The sequence below is a fragment of the Protopterus annectens genome, chromosome 13.part0 (genome assembly GCF_019279795.1).
Source record: "Protopterus annectens isolate FY-2018-M chromosome 13.part0, PAN1.0, whole genome shotgun sequence".
Taxonomy (NCBI): Eukaryota; Metazoa; Chordata; order Ceratodontiformes; family Protopteridae; genus Protopterus; species Protopterus annectens.
In genome coordinates, this window is record NC_056747.1 from 41,069,892 (window position 1) to 41,088,044 (window position 18,153).

The window sequence follows — 18,153 nt, forward strand, 5'->3', positions numbered from 1 at the left end:
CTTGTATCTGCATTTATTTGTATGGTTTATACTGATGTATTTCTGTCTTAGAGTCCCAATTTCAGTACTATTTTTCTCTTACTACATTAGTTGATTTGTGCAATGCGGTGCAATGTGCAGCATTGCTTAAACACACTTAATGATGGGAACTTGAGCATTGCTATGTTTTGATTAAAACACCTGTGTTAATTATCAGCTATATGGCTTGTCAGGCTGATCCACTGTTCTGCAGGTACAATGGTCTTTGGTTCAAAATTGGGCACAGGTGTATTTTTTGAATGTGATTAATAGTTTTTCACACCCATATATCAATGTAGCGCTATTTAGTGTTGCACAAAAAAAATCTTAAAAGAAAAGAAAAAGGGGGAGAAAAAACAATGGTGAAATGGGGTGCAAACAGGGAAAAACATAGTGAATGGCAGGTAGGTATGTGCAGGAAGGGTGTAGGTAAGAACAATAGCTATCCATTTCTTCTACAGCAACAACTGTGCAATTTAACAGATTTTTTTAGTTGATTTTATCTACAGCAGCAACTGTGCAATTTAACAGATTTTAGCTGATTTTTGGCTGTCACCTCCAGACAGAGGGGTGGGAACAACAGAACTCCATTGTCAAACCAATTAGATCAAATTAAATATGTCCACTGGACACATGTGAAATGGAGAGCTAAGTATGGGATGATATTTTTTTTGGGGGGGAGAGAGTGGAATGTTGGGGAAGGCACATAGGTACATTTGGGGAAGGTAGGTTTGGTAGGTGATGAAGCTTATGAAGACAGACAAGACAGCAGACAGGGTTGAGTTGTGTCACATGACGGGGAAGGGTGTTGTGGACTTCCAGTGCCATCTGCATCACATATGGCAGCAGTGTGGCTCACGTCCTCACCCATAGGACTGCCGATACTGCTCTTTCACTGCCCCTGTGGTGGCAGTGGTGGATTCCGACGTCCTGGCTGGGGATGACCCAGCAGGTTGGACAGCATGCTCTCCTTCCAGTGTATGCGTGCACTGAGAGTTTGGCATAGCAACCACGCCTCATACTTGGCAGTTCCTCACTAGTGATAAAATCGCCCTTTCCTCTTCCACTTCCAGAGAGGGCACAGCCTCAGCCTGTGGAGCAGGACTACCCAATGCTGTAGGAAGTGCAGGGGCAGCACGGGAGACACCACCCGGCTGCAGCCCAGATGTGCTGGGCCCTGGTGCCATAGTCGGGGGAGCCAAGGCAGGGGGATTGTCGGGCACCAGCCTACCTTGTCGTGCTGTAGAAAATAAATATAAACATAAGGTTAGAATAAACATAACCAAACAGATGTTAGAATTAACATTATAGAACATAATAATGAGTAATAAAATGAAATATGAAGGATTATAATAAGGATAACAATGGTAAGTAATGTTAGTACAATTATTTTAACAGCAAACTACTATGAAATTATACATAAGGCCAACATAACAGGTTGTTACAAAATGTATATTAATATGAAATCATATTAACAAATAACATTAATAAATTAAAGAAGAGAAGGGTTGGGGTGAGAGAGAAAAATACCATTAGTAACTTTGCAGGTAATATTACTACACAGACTACTACTACATACATCTACATATGTACAATATCAGTTGGGATTACAGTGAATGCAACTAATGTATAGAAGGTGCTGTATGTACATAGCTCTCAGTCTGTTAGCCTGGGGCAGTATGGGCCTAGGTGTAACACATGGTGGAGAAGAGGCCCACCTACTGGGTACAGTTGAACATAGTGTGCTCATACATTAGTAGCAAGGTGTTCTGATAACACATTTGCAACTGAATTGCATTCCAAGAAATGTCATTTATCTGCTAACCAAGGATCAGACATGCGTTACTCATTACATTCCGAAAATCATGACAGTTGAGAGGTATGTTCGTGTACACTAAGTAGAGTAGACAGCCATTGAATACTTAGTAGTCTGCCATGGGATTAGAACCCACAAGCTTTGACTCCAGGGAAACTGTGCACTGAATTTAACAGTTGACTGCTGTCAGATTAGAACACACATTTAGTGACTAAAGGCATACTGCACAGTTATTCGAAAGAGTTGTTATCAAAGCACATTCCTGCTTTCAACTTTATTGATATTGCACCTTATAATCTGGCATTTATACACATGCGTATTTGGCCAGAACTTCAGCTACCTTACTCATATACCTTGTTCCTTGAGTGGGTGGAATACACCGCATTATTTGTCACACACTGGCAAGAACACAGACTTGAATCTTACTGTGGGTATTGCACTGCATTTATCAGACACTGTTTTTCTGCATTCTTTATTCAACTCCCTTTTTTAATTGATTGGAGTCAGGTTAGAACACGCATGCAGTAAACTACAGAGCAGTGCACACCTATTTGTTTGAAAACAGTACATTTCGCAGCACCATCACTAATTAAAGTGTGTTAATTACTGTTGCATCACGTCTGGCATGTACAGCATGGATAGCTGTGTCAGACCTTCCAGACATAACCCATATACCATCATCATTACTTGTGTAGAACCTACAGGATATATCACACAATGAGCAGAGCAGAATAGTGACTCCTGGTAATCTGTGCAGACCCCAACATCAACTGATGTTTGGATGCCATACTACACAGTACTGCATGTTTGCTTGATTTAACTTGCTTTACCATTTCAGATAGGCAGTGACTCATTATTAAACATATTACATTTCCCAGGTGTGTCATACCTGACTGTTATGACTGCTAACTCCATAAATAATTTATTTTGACAGTACATTATGCATTAGGTTGTTACTTTGAAATTTCTCTACTTACCACACTCACGTCTCATCCTGGCCAGCCACCCTAAACAGGACTGGACATTAAGAGTTCGCTCATCTGCAGCTATTATAAGAGAACCAAACCATTATGCATACCAGTTTTGCACAGATTCATCTTGAACATTTCCAAAGTAATGCCAAATAAGTTACATATCTGTGGGGTCTGTGCATCCCAAACTTCTTGGACCTAGGTGTAGAAGGTTCCCCTCTTTCTCTGCTTCAGGTCATCATAGTGGTGATGACAATGCTCACCAGTGTGGGGGATGCCAGTAGTACTGGTAAAGTCCATAGCCAAATGATCCCAGGCATCAGCCTTACATTCTGAGCCCTGGTAATCACTCTACAGCAGCAAGGGCTCATAGTCTTGACCAGGAATCCAACAAACACACTGGACTCCTGCACACTGCACCTCTGTGCCCAAAAGCATGCTCCCTCACCAACACCACCAGGTACATCAGCAGCCAAGTGAGAATTCCAATGAATGGTGTGACGTTCCTGCCTCTTCACCTTATTATATGCTGCAGCCCAGCCCTTACACATCATACTGTTATAACTTTCAAAAAGTACTGCTTTGCTTAGAATTGTGCACACCTCTACAAACTCGCAAAGCCATGTTTATGTTAACAAAGCAGAAACAGGAAAAAACAGTGACTATGTTTAAGTGTTGATTAGCATCGTGCAGCTTTACTAAATGTAACAATTTTTTTATTTTGAATTAAATTGACATTTCAGTCACCTGACACATTTTCACAGCAATAAATGTGAAAGGCATGATTGCTCAGGACTTGGACCCATGACCTACAACACTGTAAGTCATGACTCAACCTATCTAGCCACTTCGATAGTACAAACAGCTGTTCTATCTTAACATATACTACTAAGATGCCTGTTGGTGTTGCTAGGCACCGTGCTGTACAAATAAGCAAAAATTTTAAAAAAAATTGATTATATCCGGTTTCTATTTTTAGATATATGGCAGGTGTCTGCTATGTTTGTTTATGAGCAGCTCAGCATCACTAAGCACCACTCCATGCTGTGCAAACAAGCAGAAATAAAAAAAAAATTGATTACATCCAGTTTCTATTTTTAGATATACAGCAGGTAACTGGTGGGTATGTATACATGCAGCTTGGCATCACTAAGCACCGCACTACTCAAACAAACAGAAATAAATAAATATTTTTAGATATATGGCAGGTGTCTGGTTTGTATGTTTATGAGCAGCTCATCATTGCTAAGCACCATGGCACACCGCATAAACAGACACAGTAAAAAAGAAAACTTAAACAATGAAAAAGAAATTAAAAAATACTAAATTTCAACCAGAGCAGAGTACATTAGAAAGATTATTGTCCTCTGCTTACCATCTGTCCAGGAGTTTTCTGGACAGACAAGTATGGGGCAGGCTGTATACTGCTGCTTGTATGGATTCAACATCCATGTTACAGTGATCTCCCTTGGCAGAATGCTAATAATTAATATGTATGGTGCACTGCCGAGGAGGAACCGTGGCCGTATATATGGATACAGTCCGTGTGAGCTCTACACAAAGCCTACATGGATTTTATTGAATTTTGGGGCACGTCGTTGGTTTTTCAGTAGTTTTCTGTGTGGATAGATGTAGTGTGCTAGATATACTGAATATCAGTTATATATCTGCGTGAGCACATTTAACTAGTGGGGGTGTTTGCCCCCTGTAAAAACAGGGCTGTCATTTTTTTAATACTTTTTAGTGTAGTTAGCTGCAGTATTTTAGATAATCAAATTAGTGAAATTTGACATTTCAGTGTAGACCCTATTTATGTATGTATGCATCTGTATATGTTTATATATATATATATATATATATATATATATATATATATATATATATCTATATATGAATTTTGTCTTGCATTGTACTAATTAGCTCCTTCAAATGCCAATTTATTGCAACTTGTTACTATGTATTTTTCAAATTCTCTCATACATTGTAATTTTTTCTAATTTGTAATCTTGTAACATCTATCATTTGTATTTTATATTTTCTGGAGCTTTACTCACCCAGGACTACATTGAAAACAGGCTCCTCATAGCCCAATGGACCATCCTGGCAACAAACTGCAAATAAATAAAATAAATCTATACATATATATATATATATATATATATATATATATATATATATATATATATATATATATAAGCAAGGTCCAACAGTTTTGTGGTTTATTGAATCGAAAGGATTCTGCAGAATATAGCTTAACCGTTAAAAAATGGCTTTTTCAAATCATTGTGCTTTTTGAGGAATTTACTCCATATACTTTCTTACCTTCCATGCATCTCTGGTGTTTGTGTTGGTACAAAGAACAGCAATATTGGAAAAAATACATCTTACCTACCCTCAGTGTTCTGGGATCCCACTTTTTATGTTCCTTTCATTCAATGAACACTTGTATTTTTCAAATTCTCTCATATATTTTAATTTTTCTAATTTGTAATCTTGTAACATCTATCATTTGTATTTTGTATTTTTCTAGAGCTTTTCTCCCCAGGACACCATTGAAAACGGGCTCCTTGTGGTCCAATGGACCATCCTGGCAAAGAAATTGCAAATAAATTATATATATATATATATATATATATATATATATATATATATATATATATATATATACATATACACACACACACACACACACACATATATATCTATATAGATATATATATATATATATATATATATATATATATATATATATATATAAGCAAGGCCTATTAGTCTAGTGGTTTATTAAATCAAAAGGATTCTGCAGAATATAGTTTCACTGACATCTGACATCTTACCTACCCTCAGTGTTCTGGGAAACACTTTTTACGTTCCTTTCATTCAATGAACATTTGAGAAACCTGCATGCCTCAGTGCATACCTCTTTTTTGATTACCAGATATTCACTGGGAAAGGAAAAACATATACTGTAGATTGATGCACATATACATAAATAGATACACAGCAAATTCAGAGGTGAAACAGGCAGCATACTCACCTTTAGTGCTGAGGGACAAATAATATAATTGCAGACACTGCAGTGCAGTATAAAGGGGGTGCCACACTTCTGATTGTGTCATCCTTTAGATGAAACATTAAACTGATGTCTCATCTTCTTGCGTTGGTGATAGCACAAAAGAATGTATAAGAAAACACAACACTTATCATTGAAGAGTAGCGGGTTATTATTGATCATATCATATTTATATTATTTACATATTGTACATTATTTACAATTATATACATGCTCATACCTTATCACTTATTATTCATTTACAGTTTAATACATTCTTATCTTATCCTTACATATTCCAGTTTTTTCCCAACCTTTTTTTTCCACAAACAAAAGTGTATCTTCTTCAAAATTTCTGACAATATTAATTTTCCATTGAATTTATTTCATTCAGCCTTTCATTCCATATAATCCAAAAAACATAAAACATGTTTTTGTCAATTTCCTTCCCCTCCTTCTGTCTTTTATTATCATAATACATGTATTCTAATATATTCATATTTAAATTCTCTACACTTTTGGTACCTTCCAATATCTTATTTTCACATATTTTCTTCCACAATTCTTTTATTATTTTACAGTTCAAAATGTATGTTCTGTTGTTTCAGTTTCACCACAATAATTGCATACTCCTTCTTGTATTCATTTATATGGCATATTATTAACAGGCAACACTTTCCTGTACTCTTTTATATGGCATATTAGCTTCAATATGCAACTTATTTATTGTCAGTCTCTACAAAAAAATGTTTTTATTATTTATTTATTTCAAATTTGTTTTACCAGGAAAATCCAACTGGGTGATGGCCCATTATCAGCAGAGGCCCAGGGAGAGAAGCTCCACATGTAACATAAAAGTACACAAAAACTTGTTGTTACAAAACATTTTACAATACCGTTGATATCTTTTTCTGACAATATACAAATTGCTGAAGTCAATTTTACAGATATGCAGTATGTACATTTTTTTTAATAGTAATACAGGTAAATTTACACCTGGATGGCTTAAGTATAGCTAGTAGTCTGAAAGAGGTGGATTAGCATGAGAAAGCAATCTTACAGCTACTTAGCCTTGACTAGTACAGGTACAAAGCCAAGAGTCAGTAAGGAAACTTTTAATGGAATTCTTGAACTGACTGGCATTGATGATAATAGTTCTAATAGTATGAAGAAGTGAATTTTATCTTTTGCTACATTATGGGAGTATAGGGAATCACCAACAGTGTTGGTGGATTTGGCCAGTTGTAGTAGTGATTTATTTTTAGATTGTAGACTGTGGTTAGTAGAATATGGTTGCAGAATATTTAGCAGAGCAGGTTTTTTTCAGCCTGATATAATAGTTTGTGTGCCATGATTAATTAATTGCAGGATAGTAGTTGTGGTAGTATTAGCCAGGAGATGTTTTAAGGAGTGACAGTGATGTGTCATATGTGGACATTCAGTAGCAAATTTTGCTATTTTATTATAGCATATTCCAACTTTCTTTAAAGATTGACAAGAACTGGGGAGGCATACAGCAGAGATGACAGCATGTGGGTTCTGGAAATAACTATCCTAGAATTATTAGTTAGGTATTTTTTGTTCCTGTATAAGGCAACCATTTTTATGAACTTTCTTGACTGTGATATATGTAGGCTGAATCTTAGGTTAATGTCAATTGTTACACCTAGTAATTTTGGTTGAGATTCAGGGATTATTTTTGTGTTATTGCCAGCAGTAATATAGAAGGTGGTAAGGGTTGGTGAGGATCTAGTAGGATGGATGATCATAAGTTTTGTTTTTTGGGGTTAAGTATGAGCTGGGAGTTTGGTAGCCATAATTCAGTTTCACAGAAGGACTTGTGGGTTATGTCTTGGGGTTGTTGATTCTAAGATAATTTGTAAAGATATTGAAGAGCAGAAGGCCAAGGATTGAGGTCTGTGGGACTCCTAGTGTAATGAGAAGAAGAGGGGAAAGGTCATGCCTCCATTTTACTGCTTGTTGGCTGCCATCTATATAACTATAGAGCTATAAGAGAGCGGAGAGGTTAAGGTTAAATTTGGAAATAACAGTTAGTAATTTGTGATGGGGAAGGCCTTGGACATATATAGGAAGACAGCAGAAACTATTTTGCCTTTATTTCTGAGTTGGTGATGGTGTTAGTGAAGGTGAGGAGAGCAGCTGTGACACTGTGATAGGGTCTGAACTCATGTTGGGAGTTGGCTAGAAGGTTATTGGTGGTAAGGTACTGGAGAAGTTGAGAGTGGATGCATATTTTGAGGAGTTTAGATAGTGAGGAAAGAATGGTGATGGGTCTGTAATTTGAGAGCTCTGTTGAGGTGCCACTTTTGTGTAGGGGGATTATGTGACCAATTTTCCAGATTGATGGGATGCATTGTTCTGGAATAGATCTATTTATAAGAATTGACACGGATAGGATATGGCTTCAGCTGCTAATTTTAAGTGTTCAGCTGATAGGTTATCTTCTGCTATTGTGGTAGGTTTGAGTTTTTTTAGTAGCTGCTACATGGTAGCTGCATACATGGAATGGAAATAGAAAGAAGAGTTTTTTTTCTTATTGGAAGATATGGGAAGTGATAATGGATCAGTTATTATTTTTTTTTATTAGGGATAAAATACTTTCTGTGAAGTACTTATTACATTCTTCTGCAGTGGTTCCTGAGTAGTTTGGTAAACTGGGAGAAGGAGTTGTAATTTTCCTGGGTAATGGATGGTTTTGATTGTGCTCCAGAAATTTGGGGGGATTACATTGGTGTTGCCATTGTAAGTTAGTGTAGTAGTTATTTTTGTCAAGGTTGATTTGACGTTTCGCCTTACTTCTAATTTGTTAGAAAGCTATATGATTATTTCGAGCTTTACAAGTATGCCATAATTGACAAGTCTTGTCCCTTTGCTTAAGGAGGCTTCTAGTTTCTTTAGTTAGCCATGGTGTATAATTAGCCTTCGTGTGAACTGTTCTAGGAGGGGCCAAGCTGTTAAGAATGTTAAGGAAGGTGGTGTTATAATATTCTACTGCTTTGTCTAGGGACAGATTCTTAAGTGGTGATCAGCTACATTTTTTTAGTATGCTTATTAAGTGTTCATGGTTGCAGTTTTTCTTACTGCAGACTTGGCAAAAAGTGATATCTTTGATAGGATTAACATGTTGCTTTAATAGATAGGTTGGCAGGTAGACAGCCAGCATTTTGGTAGAGATGTGGTTTGTTTGTCAATGTCTAGTTTAGTACTGATTGTCTGTTTGATTTTTTTGTCTATCCTAGTAGGAGTTTGGATAAGTTGTGTGACGCTGTAGAGGTTGATATGATTGCTGGGTTTATGTGAGTTACAGATTGTCTAGTCTATATTGGAATCACCCATAATGGCAGTTTCTTCATCTATAGATATTGATATAGACTGAGACTATATTCTGTTGTAGAGATATTGTTGCCAGGTGGGAAATAGATGGCTGTAATGGTTATGTACCTGTTTTGGTTAATTTGTAGCTTAGTAAGTAAGATATCAATGTTATGTTATGTTATAGTAAGATTAAGTGGAAGCAGTGTCAGGTTGTTCTTGAATAGTATGATACAACAATGGAACAAACCTGTAATAAGCAAAAAACAATGGCCAGGAAATCCAAGAAATTCTTTTATTCAACCAACTGAATACTCTGACGTCTCGGCTAAAAAAGCCTTCAAGGAGTAAAACAGTACACTGAATAATAGCAACATTTTATATAATTAAGCAAGACAATTACATATTCAAATAAGCACCCTCCAATTAAAATCTTCATTTAACCCCTTAGGATATACTGTGTTAAATTTAAGAATATATATGGCTTCCTTAAATAAAAGTTGATGTTTAATCAGCTCATTATAAAAAAATAAACCTTAATTTTTTTCTAAAATAGTGGCCTTTAAAACCTCACTACAGCTATTATGGAATTCATGGAAGTGTCTAGCTATAGGACTCTCTTCTTTATTATTTTTGATGTCCCTTATATGTTCCATAAGCCTCACTTTAAATTGTCTCTTTGTCTGTCCAATGTAAAATAAATTACAAGGACACTAAAGCATAAATTACACCTACGGTATCACAGAACAATTGTTCTTTACTATTAAACATTATACCATTAATTCTAAAAAAACTATTAACTACATATTTACATACCTTACATTTACCACAGACAAAAGCGCCTGTTAGAACTTTTGGAAGATCTACATTCATTACTGACATATAGAATTTAGTTCTCACTAAAAAATGTTTTATATTTTTACCCTTCCTATAGGATATCTGAAGAGAGTTATCTAACCAAGTATATACATTTTTGTGCAGTAAAATAGGCCCAATAATATCTAATAAATTCAATAACTTTAAAGCTAAATACGTTAAATGTAGTAACAAAATAAATGTTATCTATTAATACTCTATTAGTACTATACTACCCTTTTATATCTTATATTATTCTGACATACATTAATTTTAGTAAGGAATCTTTCCCAACAATTTTCCAATATCTCTTGAGTATATCCTCTTTTTTTAAACATTTCCACCATAACTTTAAGATCATGCTTAAAATCAATTAGGTTGTTACACAATCTAGAGACACGAATCATCTCACCAAATGGTAACACATGTAAAGTATGCACAGGGTGACAACTGTCACCATGTACATATTGTGTTCCTGATTCAAATTTCCTATGTACAGAAGAGTATAGTCCAGAATTTTCTATCCTAATTTGTACATCTAAAATATAAATACTACTGCCCATTTTAAACCCATCAAATTTCAAACCAAATCTATTTTGATTTAAATAGGAAATAAATTCACAAACTAAATTCTGGACGTCTTTAACTACAAAGATGAGATCGTCGATATATCTATAATACCTAAGCACATGTTTGCGAAATAATACATTTCTGTAAAGATGTTCATGTTCAAAAAGGCCCATACTTAAATTGGCATACATGGGGGCAAAAGGAGTGCCCATTGCCGTGCCTTGTTTTTGTCTAAATAGGGTATGATTGAACTCAAAAAAATTATTAGATGTCAAGTATTCATGCAAAAATAGTCCTATGTTATGAAGCAAATACTGGCATCCTGACACTATTGGCCTTCCTGGAGGTCTAGATAAGATTTTATGTATTTTCGGAAGGCAGTAGAAATATGCCATTCTACAATCCTTTGTATGAAACTTTTTACTAACATCTATGTCAGAAAAATAGCCTAATCTAACACCCTTCATTATTGCATTCTCATACATAGAAACATGAACCTTCTCATAAACAGTATCATCATTGAGATGTCTCATACACTTGTCCATATAATGTAAATAGTGCATAACAACCAACTTATTGCCTTTATCAGATGGTTTAAACACAATTTCCTTCATTTGACTAAGTTTTTTTAAAGATTTCCATTCTTGTAAGGATAAATTATATTTCACACAATTATAGTTAAGCTCATGGTAAGCAGTTTCTACAGCAAAATTAACAATATCCGAAAACTGAGATACTTCTGCACTTAATACAGGAGGCACAAAAGTTGGTAATGAATATTTTTAGTGTCCAATAAACAATAGGCATTCAATTCATTATCAGAGTCACAAGAGAAAAAATTCTCACAAGAGCTCTCAGTATCACTATCACTATTACAGACTTCCTCAAACTCTTGTTTATCCTTAAAAAAATGTTGAAGATGCAGTTTTCTACAAAATTTATATATATCACACTTTAGCTCATACAACCAAGGCAAAGCCATAGGAATAAACTTTAAGCCTCGGTTTAAAACTGCCAACTCTGTGTCACAAAAACGGTAACTAGACAAATTAACAACATAGTTACACAATACATCACCATTTTCCCCTCTTGTGTCCTCTATTAGAGTTGGGCCCTCTGTATACATTTTCTGGATGTTCAAATGGATGCTTTCTCCCCGTTTTATCTCCTCTGTAATTGTATTCTTCCTTCTGAAAAGTCTGACGAAAGTTCCCTGGTTGTTGGGCAGCAGGAAGGGCTGGATAGTCATCTACTTGTTCAATGTCTTCTTCAAACGATGTATAATGGCCATCTGATGCTGAATAAGAAGAATTCAACGTTTTCTCTCCTTCTGAAGTATAAAATCTAATGGACTTGTGAGGCTTCTTCTTATTGGCCTTCGCAATGAAAGCCCTCCCATTTTCATAGTCCCTGATATCACGGAGAAGTTTTCTTTTCTTTCTCTCCAATAGTTCTTTCTCATAATTTTGTAACATTGTATTTAGGTCTACTAGAAAAGTATCAAGCACTTGTCAATGTACATTAGTTGAAAGTGAATTACATGCACTTTTTATTTTTTCTTTTAACTCCCTTTGTTTGATATTGTCCCATTCTACCAAAATTTGAATCCACTCTAGAGTGCACCTATGCACAGCAGCAACCTAGCACTTATGAAATTGGGCATCTATGGTATTATCTAAATCAAAGGGAGTTGTGGGGTCTTTATACACTCTCAAACCCCTCGGTGTAATGTCCAAGTGAAGATATTTTTGTAGACCAGACAAATTAAAGAATGTAGCAGTCTCTTTCCATATATGTTTTTCTAACTGTTCAAAAAGAGGCTTAGCTTCTTCTGTGATAGATGCTGGTAACTTTTGACCTACATTCTGAAAGGGATTATGACAACGCTTATTCCTTTCTTCCTCCCAGCGCTCCCAAGTATGGCATAGTTGTTGTCCATTATTTACCATAGTGCCATAAGTCGAATGCTCACCATTATTAGACAAAAAAAATCCAACGACATTTGAGTCCCATCACCCACAGTCTCACGAAGGACTCGTGGAATATTATAATGCAGATCACTGGCCATGAACCAAACTGCAATCCAATGATACAACAATAGAACAAACACGTAATAAGCAAAAAACAACGGCCAGGAAATCCAAGAAATTCTTTTTGTTCTTGAATAGTATGACTACACCTCCACCACTTTTTTCCTTTTTGTCTATTCTAAGAAGTTTCAGCCAAGTCTCTATTAAAATAGGAATATCTGGGGAGTAAAGTGAAATGATGGCATGCAGCTTTTGGACCTTGTTGACTACATGTTTAAGATTAAGATTTAGAAGTTGCAAGTCAGAGCCATTATATGATATATTAAATATATTATGTGTTTGGGGGTGAGATGTGGTGTTGCATGGACCTGGGTCTGGATGTTTGTCACCACTAATTATAAGTTTTTTAGCAGTGGTTACTAGTGTGTGTGTAGAAGTTTTAAACTATGTTTATGATGCTTGAAAGGAGAGCTTTTTGAATTCTGTTTTAGGTAAATTAGCTTATGAGTTATTAGGTATGATTTGGTAATATTTAAGGCTGCTTGGGATATTAAGAAATTAGTGATATCTAAGTATGGATAGTGGATAGATGTACTTTTGTGAGTAGCATAAGGAGAGGCTAGTTGAAAATAATAGGTTGATAAATGGGCAGCGGTTGTGAGTAAAATGAGCATCATTTCATATAGCAGTACCAGTTTCATGCCTAAGGTAGTCCAGGGGAGAGGTTATTTATTAAGTATTGTATGGAGAGATGGAGTTAGTTATGTTGTGTGGTCCCTAGAGGTGGTCAGTAATAAGGTTTTGGTAGTAGTAGTTGTCAGATCTAAAATTTAGGAAGACAGATTTTAAAATAAATGGAGTCATTAAGCATGGGCTTAGACTGGATATGGTATTGTTTCCAAGCTATTTAATTGGTCTGTTTAATGATAAGTAAGACAATTTGAGTGGAAGTGGTTTGGTTAAAAGTAAATCTGAGTGCTCTGGGGTTAGTGGGAATGGGGGTAGGGTAGGAGAGCAGATTGAGCCCAAGCAGAGTGAGGGTGAATGGAAATGGGCTGAGTGAAGGACAGTGGTACAGCCAAAAACAATTAGTTATGTCAGTTACCCAGGTATGGCAGAATTTAACCTTTACATTAAGTTAAACATATAAGTTTAGCTCTCAAGCTTATATCGATGTCAGATTAAGGTAGGATAAGTAGATACAGGACAATATCTGCAGGAAAAGCAGACTTAGGAAACCAGCAAGTAGACAGTAGTGTATAAAGGCAAACCACAGATGAGACAGGGAGACTCCAGTAGTGTGCATTCCCTAAGTAAGTCCCTAATCAAATATTGTTCCTCAAGCTGAGCCATATGAAAAAAGTCCAACATACACTTCAGAATATTTTCTTTTTGAAGGGATTCATGGTCACGAGGATCGTTTGGTTGAGTAGGACTTTGCAGGTGGGTAAATGCTTGATAAGATACCTCACAATTTTGTTTTTAACAGTGAACTGATTAGGAACTGGATCTGGGTTCTTAATATGAATATTCTGGGATGGCTTCTGAGGAACAATTGGAAGTGTTGCAGTTGCTACCTGTACCACCCAAAGAGCTTGCTGAGGAATCTGCACCACTTGCAGATCTGGTTTCAGTTGTACCACCTGAACTTGCTGCACAACTGCTGGTTGCCCAGAGCCCAGACTCTGAACAATCAATAAGTTATTTCCAGCCTGGATAATGTTATCAGCAGTGGTCTCTATGAGTACAGTTCTTACTTTTTCTGCCACTGTTAAATTTTCACCCTGTGAGGATGCAACTATAGGCACAATCTTCTTTCTAGATTTCTTAGGTTTTGTAGATGTAGAAATTACAGCTGCACTTTCTGCAATAATTTGAGCTTGAGTTCCAGTATCTCCAGTACTGATCAGGTTATTAACAGGAAGAGCTAAAGCTACATTATTTCCACCAGCCAGCTTGACCAAGTTGGCTGCATTCTGCAGAGTTGAGCCCAGATTTACCTTTTGCACTGGTGCTGGTTTAATTGGTACAGGCTTTTGGGTGGTGCTTCTTACACCACCCAAATCTTATTTTTATACTTCTTCTTTTTTTTCATATTCTAAATATCTCCATGGATAAATATAAAAATGTTTATTCATTGTATTTAAATACATTTTTCCTATTGTTTTCTACATTCATCATGTTTAATTTCCATAAAAAATGTATTTTGATATTCTTTCATTTCCTCATTTAAATAACCTTCCCTTCTTTCCCTGTGTCTATCTTTTCCCAAAACTCCTTGCATTCTTCTTTCATTATTAGATTTATTAAATCTCTCTTTTCCTCTTTTAGTCCTATCAAAGCCTTATAAAGATTCAGAGAAACTGCATGAACAATTGGATTAATCATAATCCCTATTACTCTTCTTTGACATGCAAAACCCTTCTTCTAACAATATTTAACCTTTATCCCTGTATAAATGAAAACATTATAGACATTAATTTTTTCTCATACCTTTATTGAATCATATATATACTTGCTAAGTATGCAATGTTTTCTCAAAAAGATTGAATTTATTAAATATACCTTCTTCTTGTAGGCCAGCTTATATGTTTTCTACAACATGCATCACTTTTTTTGCATTACCTTCTCCCATTGTTGCTCTCTGTGCATACTAGTTCCAAACTTTATTCCCAAAATATATATAACCTCTTCATTAAACTGAACCCCTTCTATGCTGTATGCTATTCCACTCTCTTTACTATTGTTTTATATATATATATATATATATATATATATATATATATATATATATATATATATATATATATAAAACACAACCTCTTTTAGATGCTGGTTTATTTGTTAAATCCCTTCTTCCATCCACTCGTTATTTTTAGTAATTAAAATTATATCATCTGCACAGTCTTAGTAATTAAAACTATATCATCTACATAGGAAAATATGGCTTGTAACTTGACCTCCTTCTCTCATCTTATGTCCTTCTATTTTTAACTCTTTATTCATCTTATTAACTACTGCATTCATAATCAATGCAAATAAAATACTACTCACTGGACATCCTTGCCTTATCCCACATCTTGTTATTTATTTCTTCACTTAACTATCCATTCAGTATTACTTCCACATTATTATTTTCATACACTGAAGCACATATTTTATTATATTGGCACTTATGTTATATTCTTTCAATATATTCCATAAACACTTGTGTTGTATTCTGCAAATGCTTTACTCAAGTCTCCTAACATAGCTTTAGCTTCAACCTTCTTGTTTATAATATCATCTATCATTTCTCTTACTAGCATTAATAAATCTTGACTTCCTCCCCCTTTCTTTCCAAAAATCATATATTTAAGTAGTTTACCTATTTTATTTCCTAACTCTTTTCCTATTATTTTCATAAATATCTTATAATCTGTATTGTTCTATACATTTTCATTTTTTATACCTTCTTTTTCTCATCATCACCCAAATACATATTTCTTTTCATACAACTCCTTTATCTAACAATTCATTTAGTATCTCTACAAAATGCACCTTTTGCCATTCTTCCATATTATTATACATATGGTATTCAATCTCATCCAGTCTTGTATGTAGCTTTTTCATGCTTCAGGGCATAGAGCTAGGATTTTCACCTTTCTTCCTATATTAAATTCTTTCACACATATTTTATTCTAGACTTAAGTTATCTTCTTTATTCAGGTTTTTTATTTTTCCATTTTTTGTCTCCTTTTTACATTCTTCCTTCCAAGTGTATTTCATATATATTTTCTTATTACCTCAAATATTTTCTCCTGTTTTATTACTATTTACCCTTTCTCAACCATTAATTATCTTTTTGTTCTCTTGTTCTCTTTTACTATATTAATATGGTGGAACCTTTTCTTTTTTGTCCTTGTAATAAGTACTTTTGCTTACTTTTTCTTTTCTCCTGATTCATTTCATACATCTGCTTCTCTTTCACATAAAAGTCCAACTTACCTTTTGACACTTCTCTAAATACTTTCTTACTCAGTTTTGTTGTACTTTTCTTTCTCTTTCATTCTTCTTATATCTTGGCATTCAAAAAAAACTTTTTTTTATATTTTTCTTTAATTTGAATTCACCAAACTGTCCAATCTTCATAAAAAGTCATATCTACACAATATTTCCATAATTGATTAATCTGTCTTCTAGCTTCCTTGTTTAGTTCTTTTTTCTTCAAATCTATTAATACATTTAACTCCTCTTGTATATTCTTCTGTTTCTTGAACTTCTATGAATATTGTTACGTGATCTGAAAATCCTATTGCTTTTATTCCTTCTTGTACAACCTTCAAACTATCAGTAATTATAAAAATAATCAATGTATGTCCTTATAGTATTCCTTTTATAATTCCAATGTTCATTATCTCAAATATATATATATATATATATATATATATATATATATATATATATATATATATATATATATATATATATATATATATATATATATATATTATTCCCATATTCACTTCAATGTAATTTAAATTTTTGTTAAACATTGTTTCTCCTTTTTTGTGATATATGCATATAGTGCAATAATTCTGTATAGATTTCCCCCCTTATATCTATGACAGCTATTCTACTGTTATACTATAATATAGTCTAAAACTCTTATTGTTTCATGACATAATATACCTAATTCTGATCATGTATCTTCCCATATTCCAAATAATATTACCATCTCATAACTCTTCTGTTTATAACCTTTCTTCTTCTGTTAACATTCTTGTGTCTTCTAATATAATGATATGCATACCAAGTATTGAACACCACTGTACACCTAATCTTCTTTTAATATTCTTTACACTGTTTAACATTTATGGCTAGGATTTTTACCTTTCTTCCAATATAAATTGTTATCCTATTCTTCTTCTACCCTTTGTCTTTTGTATTTTCTTTCACAACTACACTTTTAAATTTCCTTTTTCTATCTTTCAACATTTTCCATATGAAATTCTGTTTTCCTTTAGCAATTTTCCAGTTGATATATTCAACTTCACTTGACTCTTGTATTATTCCCTCCACTTAATTTTTTTTCACACACTAATTTCTCTTCTTTACTATTTTCCTCTACTGTTAATTGTTCTTCTTGCTCATTTTCCAAACTCCCTCCTATGTTATGTTCTTGTTCTTTAACTTCTGTGTTATCTTGACAATCTACCCATGCATGTCCTGTTTGTCTACATTTCCTACATATCATATATTACTGCTACGCCCTGATTTACCACAAATAATACACTTTCTTTTGTCACAATTACTAATTAAATTATCATCTTTTCCACACAAAAATTACACTACTTTCCAAGACCACAATCCATAAGCCTCTCTCATAATAATTTTTTAACTTCTATGACATCTTTATATAAAATCTATACAAAGTCTTTTAACACTTCTTTTTGACTATCTGTCTCAAACTATACAGCAATTCTCTTTTGTGTCTCTATAGTAAATGTTTGTACCACATATAAGTAT

The 18,153-nt window shown here is 34.4% G+C and overlaps 1 protein-coding gene across 1 annotated transcript in view; it reads right to left on the reverse strand.

Moving 5' to 3' along the window:
- The window catches only part of SP2 (Sp2 transcription factor), an 870,724-nt gene extending 855,444 nt beyond the window's left edge, over positions 1-15,280 (reverse strand). Inside the window, exons 1-2 of the mRNA XM_044054737.1 lie at positions 15,271-15,280; positions 14,151-14,710 (exon numbers count right to left, since the gene is read on the reverse strand). Of these exons, the coding sequence (XP_043910672.1) occupies positions 14,151-14,710; positions 15,271-15,280 (570 nt within the window). The remainder of the gene's footprint in view (positions 1-14,150; positions 14,711-15,270) is intronic.
- Positions 15,281-18,153: the final 2,873 nt, after the last annotated feature.